The sequence below is a fragment of the Schistosoma haematobium genome, chromosome 3 (genome assembly GCF_000699445.3).
Source record: "Schistosoma haematobium chromosome 3, whole genome shotgun sequence".
Taxonomy (NCBI): Eukaryota; Metazoa; Platyhelminthes; class Trematoda; order Strigeidida; family Schistosomatidae; genus Schistosoma; species Schistosoma haematobium.
In genome coordinates this window covers 30,546,341-30,566,216 of record NC_067198.1, presented here as the reverse complement: position 1 = coordinate 30,566,216, position 19,876 = coordinate 30,546,341, and the positions used below count along the sequence as shown (strand labels likewise).

General features: G+C 31.7%; 1 protein-coding gene across 1 annotated transcript in view; it reads left to right on the top strand.

Annotated features, from left to right (window-relative positions):
* The window catches only part of MS3_00010635 (uncharacterized protein), a gene marked incomplete at its 5' end in the record, with an annotated part of 45,970 nt that overhangs the window by 8,890 nt on the left and 17,204 nt on the right, over positions 1 to 19,876 (top strand). Inside the window, 6 exons of the mRNA XM_051219024.1 lie at positions 3,332 to 3,478; positions 8,590 to 8,776; positions 10,789 to 11,015; positions 12,986 to 13,054; positions 15,197 to 15,537; positions 16,478 to 16,566. Coding sequence (XP_051069560.1) covers positions 3,332 to 3,478; positions 8,590 to 8,776; positions 10,789 to 11,015; positions 12,986 to 13,054; positions 15,197 to 15,537; positions 16,478 to 16,566 — 1,060 coding nt within the window. The remainder of the gene's footprint in view (positions 1 to 3,331; positions 3,479 to 8,589; positions 8,777 to 10,788; positions 11,016 to 12,985; positions 13,055 to 15,196; positions 15,538 to 16,477; positions 16,567 to 19,876) is intronic.

Sequence of the window (19,876 nt, the reverse complement as noted above, 5' to 3'; positions counted from 1 at the left end):
GGACAGCTCAGAACCAATTAGACGATCTGGACTTCGCAGATGACCTAGCTCTCCTATCACGTACACGTGAACAGATTCAGATAAAGACAGCCAGTGTAGCAGCAGTCTCTGCATCAGTAGGCCTCAGCATACACAAAGGGAAAACCAAGGTCCTCAAATTCAAAGCGGAGAACAGCAATCCAATCACCCTTGATGGCGAAACTCTGGAAGATGTAGAATCCTTCACATATCTGGGAAGCATCGTCGATAGACATGGAGGTTCAGATGCAGACGTAAAGGCGAGGATTGAAAAAGCAAGGGTCGCATTCCTACAATTGAAGAACATATGGAACTCAAAACAACTTTCAACCAATATCAAAGTGAGAATCTTCAATACGAACGTCAAGGCAATTCTACTGTATGGAGCTGAAACTTGGAGAACTACAACAACCACAATCAAGAATGTACAAGTATTTATAAATGGTTGTCTACGGAAGATACTCAACATCCATTAGCCGGACACCATCAGCAATAGCCTTCTGTGGGAGAGAACAAACCAGCTTCCAGCTGAAGAAGAAATTCGGAACAGATGATGAAAATGGATAGGACATACATTACGCAAATCGTCAAACTGCATCACGAGGCAAGCTCTAACTTGGAATCCTGAAGGGAAGCGGAAAAGAGGAAGGCCAAAGAACACATTACGTCGAGAAATAGAATCAGATATGAAAAGAATGAATAGGAACTGGAAGGAGCTGGAAAGGATTGCCCAGGACAGGGTTGGATGGAGAATGCTGGTGAGCGACCTATGCTCCTTCACGAGGAGTAACAGGTGTAAGTAAGTAAGTAAGTAAGTTTGCAAAAAATAATATTTTTGTGTAACATGTTTTAACTACTACCTGATATAAGTTAAAAATGGCTATTAAAAGCCAGAGTGCACTCAACAATTGTTTCATCTTAACATAGAGCTTCTCAGCAGTTTGTATTCACAATCTTTTAAGAATTAAGCAAGAATATACGCCAAATGAACTCATTTATATTGAGCTGGAATACAGTAGTTCAAAGTTTTGACTTTACTCAAGTCATTTGACAACGTAACAGTCATGTATTTCAATTATTTCACTCACCTTATGTATTGTGAAAGCTCCGAAATGTATGACCAAAAGTCTAAGAAGCTGAAGAGAGCCCGTCCAATCATTACCCGATAGGACGTTCTGGAATATCAACGTGGCATGCAATTATTAAACAATTGCATAAGTCGTTTTCTTGCGGATTTGCAGGATTATAATGATGCTATATCCAATACTAATAATTATAAACACCCTTATTTTTTGAACATTTCTGATCTTTACTCAAAATCACTTTCCCTGATTTTTCCATTTATTGATTTATGATTGCGGGGTTTTACACGTTCGGGTGTCAATAGTTGTACACTGTATTTTGGCGTATTTAAGTAGAGAACGTAACAGTATGTTTGAGTCCCACTGGTAAAAATTACTGACAAGGTCGTCAGCCATCTTCTTCACCGCAAACCACTGATATAAAAATCTACAGTTTGAAGAAGAAACTAGTATAGTTTAGTTTTGGTCATTAATAAATTTCGTACTTTCACGTTTCTAATTTTCCATCAACCGATGTCGCTTACTTACTTACTTACGCCTGTTACTCCTTGTGAAGGAGCTTAGACCACTCACTAGCATTCTCCATCCAAACCTATCCTGGACAAACCTTTCCAGCTGCTTCCAGTTCCTATTCATTCTTTTCATATCTGATTCTATTTCTCGACGTAATGTGTTCTTTGGCCTTCCTCTTTTCCGCTTCCCTTCAGGATTCCAAGTTAGAGCTTGCCTCGTGATGCAGTTTGACGATTTGCGTAATGTATGTCCTATCCATTTTCATCATCTGTTCCGAATTTCTTCTTCAGCTGGAAGCTGGTTTGTTCTCTCCCACAGAAGGCTATTGCTGATGGTGTCCGGCTAATGGATGTTGAGTATCTTCCGTAGACAACCATTTATAAATACTTGTACATTCTTGATTGTGGTTGTTGTAGTTCTCCAAGTTTCAGCTCCATACAGTAGAATTGCCTTGACGTTCGTATTGAAGATTCTCACTTTGATATTGGTTAAAAGTTGTTTTGAGTTCCATATGTTCTTCAATTGTAGGAATGCGACCCTTGCTTTTCAATCCTCGCCTTTACGTCTGCATCTGAACCTCCATGTCTATCGACGATGCTTCCCAGATATGTGAAGGATTCTACATCTTCCAGAGTTTCGCCATCAAGGGTGATTGGATTGCTGTTCTCCGCTTTGAATTTGAGGACCTTGGTTTTCCCTTTGTGTATATTGAGGCCTACTGATGCAGAGACTGCTGTTACACTGGCTGTCTTTATCTGGATTGGTTTGTGTGTATGCGATAGGAGAGCTAGGTCATCTGCGAAGTCTAAATCATCTAATTGGTTCTGAGCTGTCCATTGTATTCCGTGTTTTCCTTTAGATGTCGAGGTCTTCATAATCCAGTCGACCACCAGAAGAAAGAGGAATGGAGAGAGTAAACAGCCTTGTCTGAATCCAGTCTTTACTTGGAATGCATCTGTCAGATGTCCGCCATGCACGACGTTGCACTGTAGTCCGTCGTATGAGTTCCGGATAATATTGACAACCTTCTCAGGAACTCCGTAGTGTCGAAGAAGTTTCCATAACGTTCTCCTATCTACACTGTCAAAAGCCATTGACAAATACCATCAACACATCTGATTAAATTTGTTTTTGAAGTATTAGCTCAATACATATTGTAGAATAATTTAAAAAAAGCTTACCAAGAGCACTGATAACGTTTTCTACAAGAGTACATTGTTGTGGATAAATGCCTCAAAGAACTTTATAAAATGTTTCAACAAATATTAAGAATGATAGAATACATTTCAGACTCTAAGTTAGATTAAAAAAGATATGAACTAAAATTCAGCAACAATTCTAATTCTAATCACTATTTATTATTACAATGTAAATTACGATTATTGCTTATAACACGAAAGTACTTATATTTTAGTGCAGAAATTTCCAATTTAGATACAAAAACAAAGTTATTTATTAGATTCATGAGTTACAATACCTACCAATTATTCGAAATCTGCTATCTTAAACTCGAATAGTAAAAAGAGAAATCAATCAGTTACCACCATTCGTTAAAATGTTTAATATATTTTGTAGAATTTGGAAAACTACGGTTAGACCCCTAGTTGTCTCTTTGTCAATTATATATATATCATGGAAACCATTTTAATGACCAGTTAATAAATAAATATACATATACAATTCTATGTATCAACAATCCTTCATTTATTTCATTTCAGCCAAGAACATCTTTACGAACTATACCATATACTATTATCAGAAAATCCAAGTTTGTCTAGAATGTATGAAACTATCTTGGTGGACGTAGTTAGATACATACAAAAATCCCGTGAAACTCAATCACGATTAGAGAAACAAATTGAAAGGTAGGATTCATTGTATTGTCAAAGACATCCGATAAAGCATTCATATATATATATATATATATATATATATATATATATATATATATATATATTATATATATATATATATATATATATATAATTGTTTTCAAGTGACTTATTGTTTTTCTTTTGATGGAATTCGATTATTCACCAAGACTAGACATGTATTAAATCTGACCAGTAAGATCATATAAACATACTGTCCAAAACAACTGGTTTTAAATGTTTTGACTAAAAATAGACGTTTTAATGAAGAAAATCAAGAAAACATTCTTTAAGGATACTTAATTTTCTTAAAATGAATATAGTATACTCATTATTTAACTACATTCTAGTTAGACAATATGTATATTCCATGTTTTGTCAAATGTTTTTGGTACTTTATGAACGTAAACTGTAGGGAACATTAACAAGGCTTTGAGTAGAATAAAATGAGTTCATTTTATTCTGTTAGATTTACAGGTACTTACATTATTTAATATTTAAAAATCAATATAGCCAATTGATTTATAAATGCTTGTATACTATGCTAACGGATGATCCCAAACAAGTCCATTTTTGTAGGTACTTTCCAAACACTTGATAATCTGGATTATTTTTAGATATAACAGATTGTAAGGAGCTATAATTTAAGAAACGTAACAGAATAAGATGAATTCATGTTATTCATATTTTTGCCTATTGAGAACATCAACGTGATTCAAGACAAAATGGTTAGTAATTTTAGAATTATTATGTAACTTTGTTGATGATGGTCATTGTAATTGAGGATATTATTTACTCAGAGAAAATAAACGCTCATGAAACCATAATGAAGTAAATCAAAAACGACCAAGAATTTGCACATGAAGAAAACTAAAAAGTCAGATAAACCGTCAAGTTATAAAAGTCGATTACAATTGATTGATCACTGGGTGGTGATCAATGTCATGTGTGACAATTCCTTATTAGTGCAGATCGAATGCTATCGACCAAGTTGCAATGTGGCCACTAGTCTAAGTGACTCGACACTGAGTGTACTATGTTAATATTAGGTGGTGGTTGGAGGTAGTCGACAAGAAACCTTGAACCCGGGTTTCGTGCTACTTGGCACTCGTCAGCAAGGTGTACCTGTAATCTTGAGGGAACTAGTGCTCCCTGACGGATTCGATCCCATGTCACTCAGCTTCATAGTCAGAGACGTTACCACTGAGCTATCCGGGCCGCGACCGACAGATGAGTGCCAAATAACACGAAACTTGGGTTTAAGATTTCCTGTCGACTTCCTCCAACCAACATTTAAACGTCGATTACACTTTCGATTATGAAATAGATCTAACAATCTACTTTTGTATACACATATAATATTATTTGTAGAACATATTATATGTTTTGGTATAATGTTGTAATGTATACTGTTGTGTATCCGGAAGATGCTACTTATATGCATTAATTGTAAAACAAATCAATAATTCAACAGGATTTAAATATCTTTTAACTGATTCCATCTTTTTTAAATTTAACGTTTACTCAAATTCTTTAGTAGAGAGGTTCTGTAACATATAAACTATTTCAATTAGTTGTAATGTTTAAGACATGATAAAGTGCTTAGAATCTTTTTTTTTCAAATGCCAATAAATTGTATACCACTCTAAGTAATATTTTGGAAAGTTATTTGAAGATCATTTCAATTACATTTACATCTTCTAAAAGAAAGGAAATATTTATAGAATTCAGAGTAGTATAGAGATGGAAATTTGCTTAAGTGTAAATGTTAGATACGTAATGTAGAACTTATTATCATTCCATTTTATAGTATTATCATCGATCAGAAGATAAATGCTGAATATAATACATGTACCATCATAAATTACAAAAGATATGAACTACTTAATTGAAAATCAAATATAGTTTAAGTTTTCCAAACAATATAGAGTAATGATAGTTTATTTTGATTACAAAATGTGTAAGGATTTGTTATCTTCGAAGATATATTTCATTACGAACAGACAATAGCTAAAGCATTACTTATAATCGGGAGACAGCAGACAGACTTTTGATGGTTATGACTACTCTTTATGTCATATTAATCCTATCATCTGTGAGCTCGTAGGTACTCGTATTTAAGAAATTTTAAATTATAAAAAAAGGGAACAATCAAGTTCTTTGTCTTTTATAAACATTTGAGTCACAATTTTTAAAACAGGAAACATCTTCATGGTAATCAGAATGAATCCTGATTTAGGCTTAATTAAGGTTAAAATACCTGCTATCTAATAAACAAGGTGACCTGATAGCTTGTGTACGATTAGATTTTCTTCATACGATTATTTGGTAAGAATTATCATCACGAATACCAATATTTTTCAGTTTATCAGGATAATCAGATTGATAAACTTAGTGAAATACATTAATCTCTGTGAATGTATTATACTCTATTCATGATTATGTCCGTAATGTTACATATAAGATTTTCAGGTCAAATTTAAACTATTCTTTTTCAACAAGCATTTACACTGGCTAATGATCTAATGTTACCACTAGTAATCATTTCAAATTGCAACCAACTCACGATAGGCAACTAACGTCATGTAAGGAATGACATTTAGGGAAAACTCGTTCGTAATACCTGGGTGTCAAACAATAGTGACAGACAATCATGGTTAATAAGTTCTGAAAAAGGTATCTGACTAAGGAGTTAGTTATTTACTTCCCAATCTATTTGATGATTATCTCAGCTGCTTAGTAATTCAAGTTGATCACTGAATAATCTTTCTCTTGATCTTCAATCGAAATCTAATTTCTGTTATAAGGAAGTATAGAGTCTTATTCAAGTAAATCCTACTGCAATGTTTCAAATACATTTCACACTAGCTAAGGAAATCATTTATCTCTGAAAATATAAAACTATCTATGTATTTTAATAAATAATAGGAGCTCAGGAGTTAAAGTGTTTAACCTTTGAGTATTAAGCAGCAGGTTCTAACCCCTATCATCTACTTCGCTTTCAGAAGTCGTTTAGTATCTGTTGTGGATGCGGGGGAATACACCAATAATTATCATGTTAAGTCCAATGGTGTCCGTGGACTTTAAATGGACATTTCCTATTGGTCGATATCTGTTAACTTGTCGAATATTGTACAAAATGTTGTTTTCTATTTTTATGGTACGATGTGGTATGTTTGATTGGTATATAAACAAAGTATGTTTGAAATACAATGATTCATATCTCAGAGGCTGTGATTTGTGTTCTTGACTCAACTGGCTAGGACAGACAGCGAAGCAGAGCCAATCAGGACACTAGGTCGTCCCTACGTGTTTTACGCGTCACTGTCACAGAGCCGATCAATAAAAACGCTGCTCATCATAACCTGCAGTCACCCGTTACAACAGTATCATTGACACATACACATTAAGTGCGGCTCATAATCATGTATGTAGATCCATCCAGTAAATGAGTAAACTCAAATATTAATATATATTCAACAAATTGATCTGCATCAATTATCTATAAAATAATTTGAAACAACTCTTAATTATTTGTAGAGCACTTCTAATCTACTTTCATAATAACTTATCAATGTAAAAAAACATTCTCATTTAGTCAAGTTTATTTGGTCAAGGACAGTCAATACAAAATCAGTTAATTGTATTACCTTTTTATAGTATAATTTCCTGTTTATTTTCAGAAATTCACATTCATTAACTTTATTAATAATACTCATCTTTATAAATTATATAATTATCAATCATTTACTATCATTGTGTATTTATAGTCAATAAAGAGTAAATGACCTAATTATCCTATTATTACTCTACATATTACTATACTTTCTACAACATTATATTCTTTGCATTAATAATAACGCTCACTTAATAAACTAATGAAATTGTTAGATTTGTAAAGGTGATATTACTTTTAGGTTAATGACTTTTTTTTTGAAGATTGAACCATAAACTGATTTTTTTTTGGATAAATGATCATAGACAAATTAAATTTGAAGAAATTAAAACTTTCTTTTCATCAATTTTGTTTCTATTCATTACTTATAACAAAATCGTTTGAAGTATATACGTTGTATAATAGAAAACTTTCGAAGCTTCTGCAATAATTTCTGTTTCATATCAGTAATAAATCGCATAACCAAATAGATAACGTTTAAAACAACGCGTAACACTGGTTATGTCATCAATCAGTTCATGTACTTACTTGTAATTATGTCGTTTAGTGTACCTTTATCAAAGTGTATGCTACCTATGTCGATAGATATATGTAGCATATAACACCAATTTGAAGTAGAAAACCTGGCAGCAGAATGTTCAGAAGATCGAGTTACTGAGAATAGAAGGAAAAAGTGGAAAGGAATAGTGGATTGGAAGAACCATTCAGAATGTGAAGGACAAGTGTTTGGAATTCGAAAATGAAGTATTCAGTGTATAGTTCTTGTATTTTATCAAGAGGTTCTGTAATTTTGTATTAAAATACAGTTGATTGTCCCTCAACCGAGTTCTTGATCATAACGTTACTACGATCATCAACACTACGGAATAAGTTGATACTGGTATAGTTTTAGAGATAATGATACTTTAACAATTTACATATTGTCTGCATAGAATTAGCGTCATTTTGTTAAATATTACTGCTATTGAGAGCTGCTAGTAAAAATATCTTTATCTATTTACAAGTTGTTTACATATATTTCGTGAGTGATCTCGATTCTCATTTCAATAGATTAATACTACATCATTTCCAATGAAAACTTTTGAATTGTATTTGACTAGATTTTTACCGATTCTTTTCGACTATTACAATTAATAAACCACAAATGAAAGTTGGTGAAGATTACACGATGGTAGGTGGAATCCGAAGGTAAAGTTATTTGATAAAATCAAAATTAACTCGAAACTTTCATTGATTACTTGATTTGACTCCTGCAAAGAATCATGATTTTCACAATGAATCATTACCTAATATTAGGCAAAGTAAAATTTCAAAATCTAGGCATATATATCTCCAAAACAATTGAACATTATTTTGATAATAATTTTAACTACTGTAAATGAACGTTGAATGTTACGAGATTTTAATGCTTTACTTCATTCTTATATAGTGAACGCTTAAAACATAGTGAATCAATATTCCGTCTATCCGAAGAAGTGGATAATCAAGTTAAACTTTCAGAGGAGGCAGCACGAATTAAAGAAAGAGAGATAGCAATGAAAAAATTTTCTGCCGAAATTGAAGCAAAATCTATGCAAATCAAACAATTGAAATCAATGATAAAAAATCTTGAAGAGGTTGGGATAAGGTTTCATTTCTTTCCATTGAATTATAATCCATATTTTGCTTTTTCATTTCATAAAGTTTATTCGACATGTTTCAAACAAATCTAGAATGGAATGTCATAGGATATGTTACATTGGATATCTTCAATTATATATTTATATATTACATTTAGAAATCCTGATTTTTCCTAGATTTTATTTTATAGCATAAATTGTTTAATGACGTTATTCAATCATATACTTAAACTAAAATGAATTTGTGTTAGTTACTAAACTTTATTCATCCTACGGTGGCGCAACTTCGTGGATTGGTTGAAGTTAGACAATAACATCGGTGGATGCCAGCTCAGTGGTCTAGTTGGTTAAGCGCCTGGCGCGAGACTGAAGGCCCTGGGTTCAAATCCTGTGAGCAGGACCGTGGATGCGCACTGCTGAGGAGTCCCATACTAGGACGAAACGTTCGTCCAGTGCTTCCAGGTTTTTCATGGTAGTCTAGCTTCAATTGACTCATGATTTCAACCAGTGAAAAATTACTCCTAAAATGTTAGTTAGTAACGTAAACTTGAGAAACATTGAATAAGCATATGTTTTATCCTTCCTCTTTAAGACTAATTTATGAGCTTATATTATTACTTAAAACGAGATTTTTAAAGAGCTCTTAAACAATTTAGTTGTTTTACTGATAAATCTTTTTTCTACATTAGTCAATATAATTACCTTAAAAGCTTCTGCATAATAATAATTCATTAATAGAAATAGTTTTTATGTAGAATCGTTCTAAACACCATTTCTTTTCATTTTCTCTATTTTGATTAAACACAATGGTCGATAAATGGTAATGAAGATAATTTTATCTTGGATGTGTATTATATCTATTTAATTCATTATCAGGATAGTTTTGTGGCCCTATATCTGACTCTAGTAATATCCTATGATTGATTGTTATTGAAATATACATGTCTCCAATTCTCGTATGTAATCATTGACTTAAATTACTCTAGTGAATAACGGAATTAAATAAGTCCAATACGAGAATGGATTTTGAATACCTATATTTTGTACAGTTTTTGAACAGAACAGACAATCAGAAAGACGGAGTCAAGGAAGCGAAGAAAAGAGAGCGAGTGGAAATGACACGCAATGGAGAAGTCATGTGAGCCAACTTGATTTAACTAAGCATGAATCGACATTTATTGCCGAACAAAAATAAATTACAGACGTGTGATGAATAGGATAATAAGTGCACACACATACGCTTACATAAAATCAGTCAAAATTAATAAGCGAATAATTAGCAAGGTCGAAATGTAAAAAGAAATGAATAATCCATAAATTCGGTTTTTATATTTGTGAGTAAATTTTATTTTAGGTCTTGATGGAAGTAACATCATATAGAATTATGATTTAGGACCACAATGTACATTTTTATTTAAACTACCAAAACTCTTGATTCATTCTTTTTTTTTCTTTCCAAGCCCACCATCAGCTTCTTATCCTATTTCCATGCTCGTTTTGAATAAATGATGTAATGCCCTCACCACAAGAACAGAAGTCCTTAGGTTCAAACACTGGAACATTCATGCATTCTAGAAATGTACATCTAAAGGGGTTATTAAATTAAGCAAACTGGTTTTTATATGTTACTTACAATAACAGGTTCAATTCATGTTAAGTTAAACTATTATTGACTAACTTTAACCTTATAACCATGACACTATATCTAACATAAAACCTGATCATGTATAGTAATTTCATCATAGGTTGGGTTTTGGGATGAGATTCTGTAATGCACCACATATTTTTTTATCTTTAAAAGCTTATTCACGTAACCACAGAAATGCAAGTGACAACAGCCCAATCATTTATAAAATATCGATAGTTATTACCAGTATTATAAGCTTCCTATTAAATTATCATTCTCTTTTATGCACAGCTTATCCGTTTAATTAATATGATTGTAGTAAAGTGTATATAATTTACAGTATATAGATAATGCTTCTCATTAGTTATTTACATTTTATTAGCAAGATATTTATCAAAACGAATTAAATAGTCAAAATACAACTCTTAAAACAAATGAACAAGATGATGCACGTGTAGTTAAATTACAAATGAAAGTTCTACAAATTAATCAAGAGAATTATAATTTAGAAGAAGAATTAAACAATACAAGACTACAATTGGCACAGTCACGTTCAGAATTTAACGCGGTACGACAAAGTTTAAGTAATAAAAATCATGAATTGGAAGAGTAAGTTACCAGAATTATATTAATTTTAATAGTTGAGATCACGAGTCGACTGAAGTCAGACCACCATGGAAAACCTGGGAACACTGAACGGCCGTTCCGTCCTATTATGGGACTCCTCAGCAGTGCGCATCCACGGTCCCGTCTCGCAAGATTCCAAACCAAGACCTATCGGTCTCTCGCGCGAAAGCTAAACCTAATCATCAGTGAATTGCTACCTCACAAAAGGCCCGGTTGAACTTCACTGGTCACTGGTTCTCACTAGAACTCCAGGAAATACCTCTGGAAGCCAGTCACTAATGAGCATATATTGATTAGTATTAGAATGGTGGATGTGTCGCTCAATTTCGTTGATTAGTTGATGTTAGACATTAACACCGTTGGGTGCCGGCTCAGTGGTCTAGAGGTTAAGAAATCGCGCGCGAGACTGATGAGTCCTGGGTTTGAATTGTGAGAGGCCGGATCGTGGATGTGCATTGCTGAGGAGTCCAATAATAGATCCAGACGACCATCCAATGCTTCCAGGTTTTCCATGGTAGTCTAGCTTCAATTGACTTATGATCTCCACTATTAAAATTGCATTAATTTATTCTTAATTCATTCAAAAGAAAAAAATAGTATATGAGATGGTTTATATCTAGGCCTTAAGATTATAGCTCTATGATATTCAAATATCAGCATATAATCAGTTGTTAATTATCTAACAATCCAAAAATATCAACATACTTTTGCTGTTTTCGTTATTCTATACTCTTACTGACTAAACTAATTAGATTTTTTTGGAAGAGAAAATGTTTTAATCAGTGATCTATGTAGTGTCAGTTATAATTAGTGGTTTATTTCATGCAAAATAAACATGACAGATCAGACAAACAAATGGAGACTTATAGCAATATTAATACATTAGATTCCAAACTATTGATTACTTTAAATCCATTGTAATAAATACAAATTAGTTCGAAATTTGTGTTTTTACGTTCAGCGAATATACAAATCTTAATAACCCTACTTAATTAAAAGTTCTCTTGTTCAAGAAGTAATTGATGACAAGGGTTCACATTATGATTATGTTTATATAACATATACTAGAACACTAACATTTCTTAACAGGATAAGGACACCTGAAATACACATACCACACATACATAGTAAGATAAAATCTAGTCACATAAAAACATGCCCTTTGTCAAGTCCAAAAAAGGCCATCATACTGGCCTAATAGTAATGAGATACGATAACGCATCGAATGGTCAGTGAGAGAAGAGTAAAGGTTGCTACCAGCAGTATGGATTTTTTGGCTCAGGTGGTATTTAATTATATAATAATACGAATGGAAATCATAGAAGTAATAACAGACATTTCACAAGAATTGTAATGAAGAAGCTTTGTATTCATTGAGTTTTAAATGACGGCAACGTTTCAATTTAAACGACTTTTCAATAATCTGGCTTCTTGAATGCAGTATGGCTTGAGCCTTCATTATTTTTTATTTGAACACATAAACATTGGTACAAAGGGGCACCGAATATATATACGCAACACAACTCACTTGATTTGTGTGTGCGCTATGATACTACCATTATGCCCAAACCGAAGTAGATGGTTTTCTTGAAGGGACCACACCCGAAACCTTCAACCTTAAGGTTTAATTCACAAGGCAATGGAGCAACGTAAAGAGATGCAGTTCCATTGTAACCGGTTCATACGCCAATGGTTCACTCAGGATCGTAAGATGCTCTTTCTCTAAAATATACAAATTGTTTAATAACTCTGAGTGGTAATTTTTATTTTGGTACTATTCACTTTACTCAATAAAGTAAACTCTGAACACGATTATTGATATGCATTATAAACGATAATAATGACGAATTGACAGTAATAATATTCTCATGAAAATGTTTTATATTTATAATTAGTACAAACTTATGTGTTTATATTTCAAATATTATTTTATAATTTATATTTTTTTACAGACGTATGACTGCTTTGATTGAAACTGTCAAAGAGAATTCTACATTAAAACGTCAAGTTGGAATACTGAAGTAGGTTTGATTTGCTTTTTTTTCTGAAAAGAAAAGTAATTAATGAATAGAATGAATTATGATTATTATTATTACTATAAGTGAATTTGGCCATCAACTGAAGTATGATTTCTCAAAATATCACATTTTGTTTTAAGAAAAAAACCCAATTCATTTACGTTTTTCTCATAAGATATTTTGATTTTATTCAGAGAGGGGTTTATAGAGATCGTAGTAATTTAATTGAATTCATGAGTCAGTTGGAGCTAGATCACTATGAAAGACCTGGAAACATTGGGTAGTGGTCTTATATATATATATATATTCCATTTTACGGAGATAGAAATGATAATGTAAAATTAAAAGGCTCACTTTTGTAACGGAATTTTTGACACCGTCATCAACTTACTGCATAATAAGATTACATTATCAATTTAGATACTTGATAGAGATCGAGAAAAACCTTGGATACATTAAAAGTGCTAGACGACAATTGTAACTAAGTTTTACCTGAAATCTTCAGAGAACAGATACTTCCAGTAAAATTATTAGTCTTATTAGCAAACAACAAAGCTTGAGATGTTTAAGTCATTACTAACTTGTTATTGAAATAGAATATCTCTATTGTTTCATCATCAGGGTGTAACGAATGTATGATACGATTATATTTTAAACAAAATAAATGCTTTCCTTTATAAGCAGAGATGGATAATGGCTAGCAATAGAATCCAGGGAACGCATTTGGTCTTTTACAATTTAGAAGTAATATCTTAAGAGTGACAAATTCACGGTGAAATGATTCGTTAGAAATTGTATCTCAGTTTCATATACTAGGTTAATAATAAATACTAATCAAGTGACACAATACCTCATTTAGCTTTTTTGAGCATGATCCGAGTTACGGATATAAAATATTAAAATTCAGCATCTCTAATAGAATTCATATTATGAACCTATTCCTTATTCAAAATGCTACAGCTTTTATTGAATACTTTTTTATTCTTATATAATATTTTTTTGGTTTTTTATCAAATGATTTCGATAAACTGCTGAAGGATCCACATTTCAACAAAGCAAATACTGCAGTATATATTCTTTTTTTGGGGTTGCTTTAGTTAATTATTCACTTATGTTTATTGTTCATTGTAATGAAGCATGGTATGTAGCGACGATGAATTTTATAAACTTTAAGCTGAATTATTAGTGTGGTTAATGCATATTCCTCCTTGTCTGTCCTTTGAATGAAAAAGCTCGAGGCTATTACAAGTTAAATTAATCAGAAACATGTGCAAGTGAAGATAAGCACTTTGAAAAAAATTTTGTCTCGACAATTCACAAATTAAATAGATAACAATGAAGGAACTCATTTCGCTTTGTTTTATACCAAGGTTTTTGCAGCGTAATCAAATATCTTTATATAAAATATAAAGATGATTATTGTCGTTTAAGTCTTACTTTTACAGTATACATCAAGGACTGATCTTAGAGAACCATTGAGAACGTTTCCTTAACCTCTGGATATCTGAACTGGCAACCAACGATGTATACGTCCAACCAATCAAATCGCGATACTGTAAGACCATCATTTATTAAATGTGATGGATAACTGTCACATATCCGGTATGGAAAAATACCATTTCTCATGGCCTACTACTAGATCTCATGAAATTACATATCAAAACTAGGCAGCACAAAATTATTGTTAGTTTGGTAGACTTGAATTTTCATAGTTTACTTCTCTGACTGGTCTTAGTTAAACAATCATCGTATTCATTCAACTTAGTGTAAGTCATTATATTTTTCAATCCGTATTTCAAATAAACTATGTAGTCAATTTGTCAATAAATAGACTAGCTGCTTGTCTATACCATTTAAAGTTCTTTACATCCTAGCTTTTAATTTTTGGGCTAATGACAAAAACGTATTATTTTCCCAAAGTAGTTTCCCTTAAAAAAATTGTACAAAAATAATTATCTTTAAGATGGTTTTATCAATACTGATTTGGTTAGATTTAGTTCATGACTTTAATGAACTTCTCCAGTTTATATTGCAAACAACTGAAACACTAAACCAATTTATTTTCAATAATTTACCTATTGATTTATTTTCTTTTGGCTAAAGCGGTAACATTTTGGCTTGTTCTATCGTTTTTTACTTTTAAAGAGATATCAACAGGAAGTTATATGATGCTAACGATGACTTTTACAATATGTTTGAAAGTTACCCAGAATGGTTACGTAAAGAATGGAAAGTTGAAGATATAAAACCAGCTTCTACAATGATGGATTCCAGGTTCCAACGAACTTCGACAGAATTTAAGCCAATCAAGTCAGTTGTAAAGAAATTCAGTGAGCATTATTGTGAGGCAAACAGTTCAACTTGCATATCCTGTAAAAATGATCAGACGGAAGAGCTAAGACCTTCATCATATGGAAAATGCTACTGCGTTATGTCTAGATGCGAACAATCTGATTGTTGTTGTTCAAAAGTCCATAGAAATGGAGGTAACTACTCAATTCTCACGAATCAAAGTTGAATAAAACTAATTACAGAAAAAAACTTACATTTACTTAGCATCAGGAGGGGATTAGGTGATCTGATCAGGAATACACAAACCAAACAATTGATATCCATAAAAACATAACTATGCTTTATTATTCACCAAATGTTTAAGTGAATAGAGATGATTCTGAAACCATGAAAAACTAACTATTTTACTATTTTTTTCATCGGTAAATAATTGAATTTCCTGATGAGGAAAAGTAAATAAAATACTGCATGTGGTATTTGCCAAGAACATAGTGATATTGCGGTTATCATTGACCAAGCTATCACTAACTCTTGAATAGCTTTAACCTAATGAAGTTTAGTGGATCGATATCACCGATACTAAATCAATCAATCACCTGGTCAGAGGTCATCTAAAGGACATTCATCATATATGCAAGGATGAACTATGAAAACCCATACTATCAAAACAATTAAAAGAATAGTTACAATAGTTCAATGGATAACTTCCAAACAAATTGGGTAGTATTTTTTTCACATAATGGTTATGGAAGATTTGTAACTAAACCAGCTAACTCAGAAAATGAGAAAACGATCAATAGTGTTCAAGTATTTATGTATGTATTATACAGGAAATCTAGACATATCGATAGTAGCAGTTATTGTTTTATGAATTTAGAGCATATTTCTAATGAAATGTGAAGAATTCTGTACACTTTGTAAGACAATTCTAAATTGTTAAGGATGTGTATCATTGAAATGAAAAGAAAAATTCAATCCTAGCATAAGTTTATGACTGAATATTTTGATAAAATTTAACATTCCATTCCATCATCACTGAAAACTTCTCTATAATTTAAAGAAAGATTATTAATGTTTTTCATTCTTAATATATAAAGGAAAAGTTATTATTTATATCAAAAACATATTCTATAGATAGTGGATTATCAAGTTGTATGAATACAAATGAAACAGAATCTGACAAAGAATCAAAGTATCATAATGTGAAACAACAAACTTTATGGGTAAGTCGTTTCAACTATAAGTATTCATAAATAAAAACAGAATGCCGTTGAATAAATTAACGACAAGCAATAATAGAAAAAACTGTTGTAATGCTCGAATAGTTTAAAATTACCAATATCCAAATACCAAATTTAGATTTAACTATGTAGATCAGATCAGATTGTTAAACAGAGGTTAGTGTTGCTTTGATGAATGCTATCATGTTTGGCGAATTAGGAGAACCGTTTCTCATAAACCAAACTGACGTCGAATATATCTTTCTTGAATCGATTTCACTAGTTTAATTTAGGGACATTTATTTGGGTAGGCTCATGTTTGCTACATGAAGATTACATTTTTAATCCTTCTTCAGTTAGTGATCTCAGAATAAACAATAATAACCACACAAAAAGTTTTTTTGTCTAATCTGAATATCTATGTAAATATCACAAATTAATAGTATACATTGGACACATTCAACAAAATATATTCGTTTTAAGTATCTATCCATTGGTAACATGAGATAACTTGAATATAATAGAAGTTATGAACTGTTTACAAGTCTAAAGCAAAAATAAAATAAAAGTTCATCCCCCTCAACATTTAATTGATTTTCTTTTAAATACTATTTAGTAATGTAAACTTTTTTTTTCAACGAAAACTAAATTTTCTGTTGTTGGGTGAACGAAAAAAACAAAAAACAAACAAACAAAAATGGTTACTTTTATTACCTACTCATAATAAATTGAAACATTGAAAGTAATTACTATTAAACATCAAATATGTATGCTAATTTTAACAAGAATTCCACTGTTCATTATAGATGACTTGTTGAAACAACTATTGTTTAAATATTTAACTAAGTTACTGACATGATTTCTAAAAAAAATTTTTTACCAACTTTTTTTTATTTTTTTTTCGTTTGAGTTATTTATTAGATTTATAAAATTTTGTAGTCATATAAACATTTATGCATCGATAATTTTGTATAACAACTATTTAAACAATCAGTAGTAACAATGGTATTATGGTATAATAGTGTATGGTAATAGTATTATAGTTTAATATTACTATCATAGTTTCGTTCTAAATCATTGAAGCCACTGGTTATTTTATATCATTTTAAAACTATAGTCGGGCAATTCAAACGATATTTAACTAATTATTTAGTATTTATTTAGTTTGTAAAATGCTCCATTATAGTTATATACTTTTTTGTATGATGTAAGAAATTATCCTTAACAAATATATTATGACTTCCCCTACAACGTTTTTTAGAAAATTGTTATAGTATGTTTGTTACGAAAGTATAAAGAATAAATATCGGCGAAACTATAATTTATGAATGAATCAATTAGGTATAAGAGAACAGGTCTCTGATTATAGCGCGAAATCCATCCAACCATTTGATTAAATAGAGTTATGATATTGTAGCTGATATTAGTTCGTGATGAAAACTTTAAATCTAATTCTTAATCCTAACTATCAACTGTAAATCATAATTCTAATTCCTCATACTAGTTTATAGCCCTCGAATGCCTTGGTACGGCCGAGAATGAGGATAGTCCACTCTCCCTCTCTAAATGCTCTCACATGGCCACTTGTATATAGCCTCTGCCGAGGAGGTCCTACTCATTGCCTTCTCGTGGTGGCAGTGTTGTTTACGAAATTGAGAGGACAAAAAGCGAATGTCCGGCGCTTTAACCGGGTTGGTGGACATGGAGAGTCCACCTAGGGGAGTTGGAAAACCCTGATTCCAAACCAATGGTTCACATGAGCTCCAGTATTCTAAAGGAACAAATGGTGTATGAACCAATCGTTGGTCACCGGCTACCATTAGACTGCATCTCCTCATGATGTTCCACTGCCTTGTGGGTCAGACCTTCAGGTCGAAGGCTCCGGGTGTGGTTTCCTAAGGAAACCACCTGCTACGGTTTGGACACCCGGGCAGTATTACAGCCCTCACACATATCAAGTGAAATTTGTGTGGTGCATATGTATTTGGTGCCTCCTTGTACCAATATCTATCTGTTAAAATAAATAAATAAACACTAGTTTATAGACCTCATTTAATCCAAGTTATTAGGTGAATAGTCTCATGGTCGCTCAAAGGTCGCCCATAAATTATATTCTGACCTAAATATCAATTTTTTAGTTAACATTCATTCAGCTTTCATAATTTATAACAGGGAACTAATCTTTTCAAAATATCTGCTTATAAAAGATTTTAGAATGATTTTCATTAATTGTTTTTCCTCTATGCATGTACTTGTAATTTGTCTTAGCAACTAAGAGAATATTTCTTCGATCTATTTGCTTTTTATTTAAATTAATCATTTTAATTACAGTAAAGGTGTAAATATAGGAAATATTATTGATGATACTAATTTCTTTAAATAAGGTAAAATGATCAAAACATTACTTTGACATTTTGTTCATGGATATATTTAAAAAATAACTAGTTCATATTAGGGAATTCCTTTGATGAATGTCATTTATTTGTTTATTGAATGTTTCAATATTAATATACCATTTAATAATCATTAGTAAACAATAGTCTCTTATTCACATTAATACGCCATACATTTTATCATTTTATACTGTATAGTATAATAATCCTATCACTCCTTTTTAATGGATATTGTCATTGTACACCCTTGTCACTAGTAAGGTTTCGGAAACAGGAGCGTGTTATGATAGAGCTACAGAATCTTGAGTGATACAATCATAGATCCAATCATGATTTTAAAATTTGTCTCATAAGAATCAATTCTATGGATTAATGAAGAATTTGAGGCATTCACAACTATTAACTAAATGCTCCATAACAACAATCTTTGTTAGTGTTTATTTCAATTTAACTCGTTGATTAGAAATAATTAAGTTTACCTAACGTGAAATAATTAAACAACTAGGTTATCCTCAACTTGAGTCGAATGTTTTTATTCTCGTTACGTAAACATTGTTATGGATAGAAAACAATATCAATAGTGACATTTTTATTGAACAAACACTCCTGAAGTGACAAATAACAGCGTCTAAGTACAAAGAAGAAACATATAACATAAGGAATAACCAAAATTTTGCGAACCAGTCACAACAAACTGTATTATACTGAAATTCCTGGTAAAAAGGTGAGTTACTTCAGTTCAAAATATAACTTGTACAAGAACCTTCGTGCATGCGCACGTTGAAGATATTTACAAAGGTGATAAGATTGTCCACTACTGCTTATGAGTCATATTTATATATCATGTGAAACATCAAATACTTTTTCAGAAATCTGTCACTCTGTGACGCTCAAACTGTCAACATATAGTTTTACCCTAT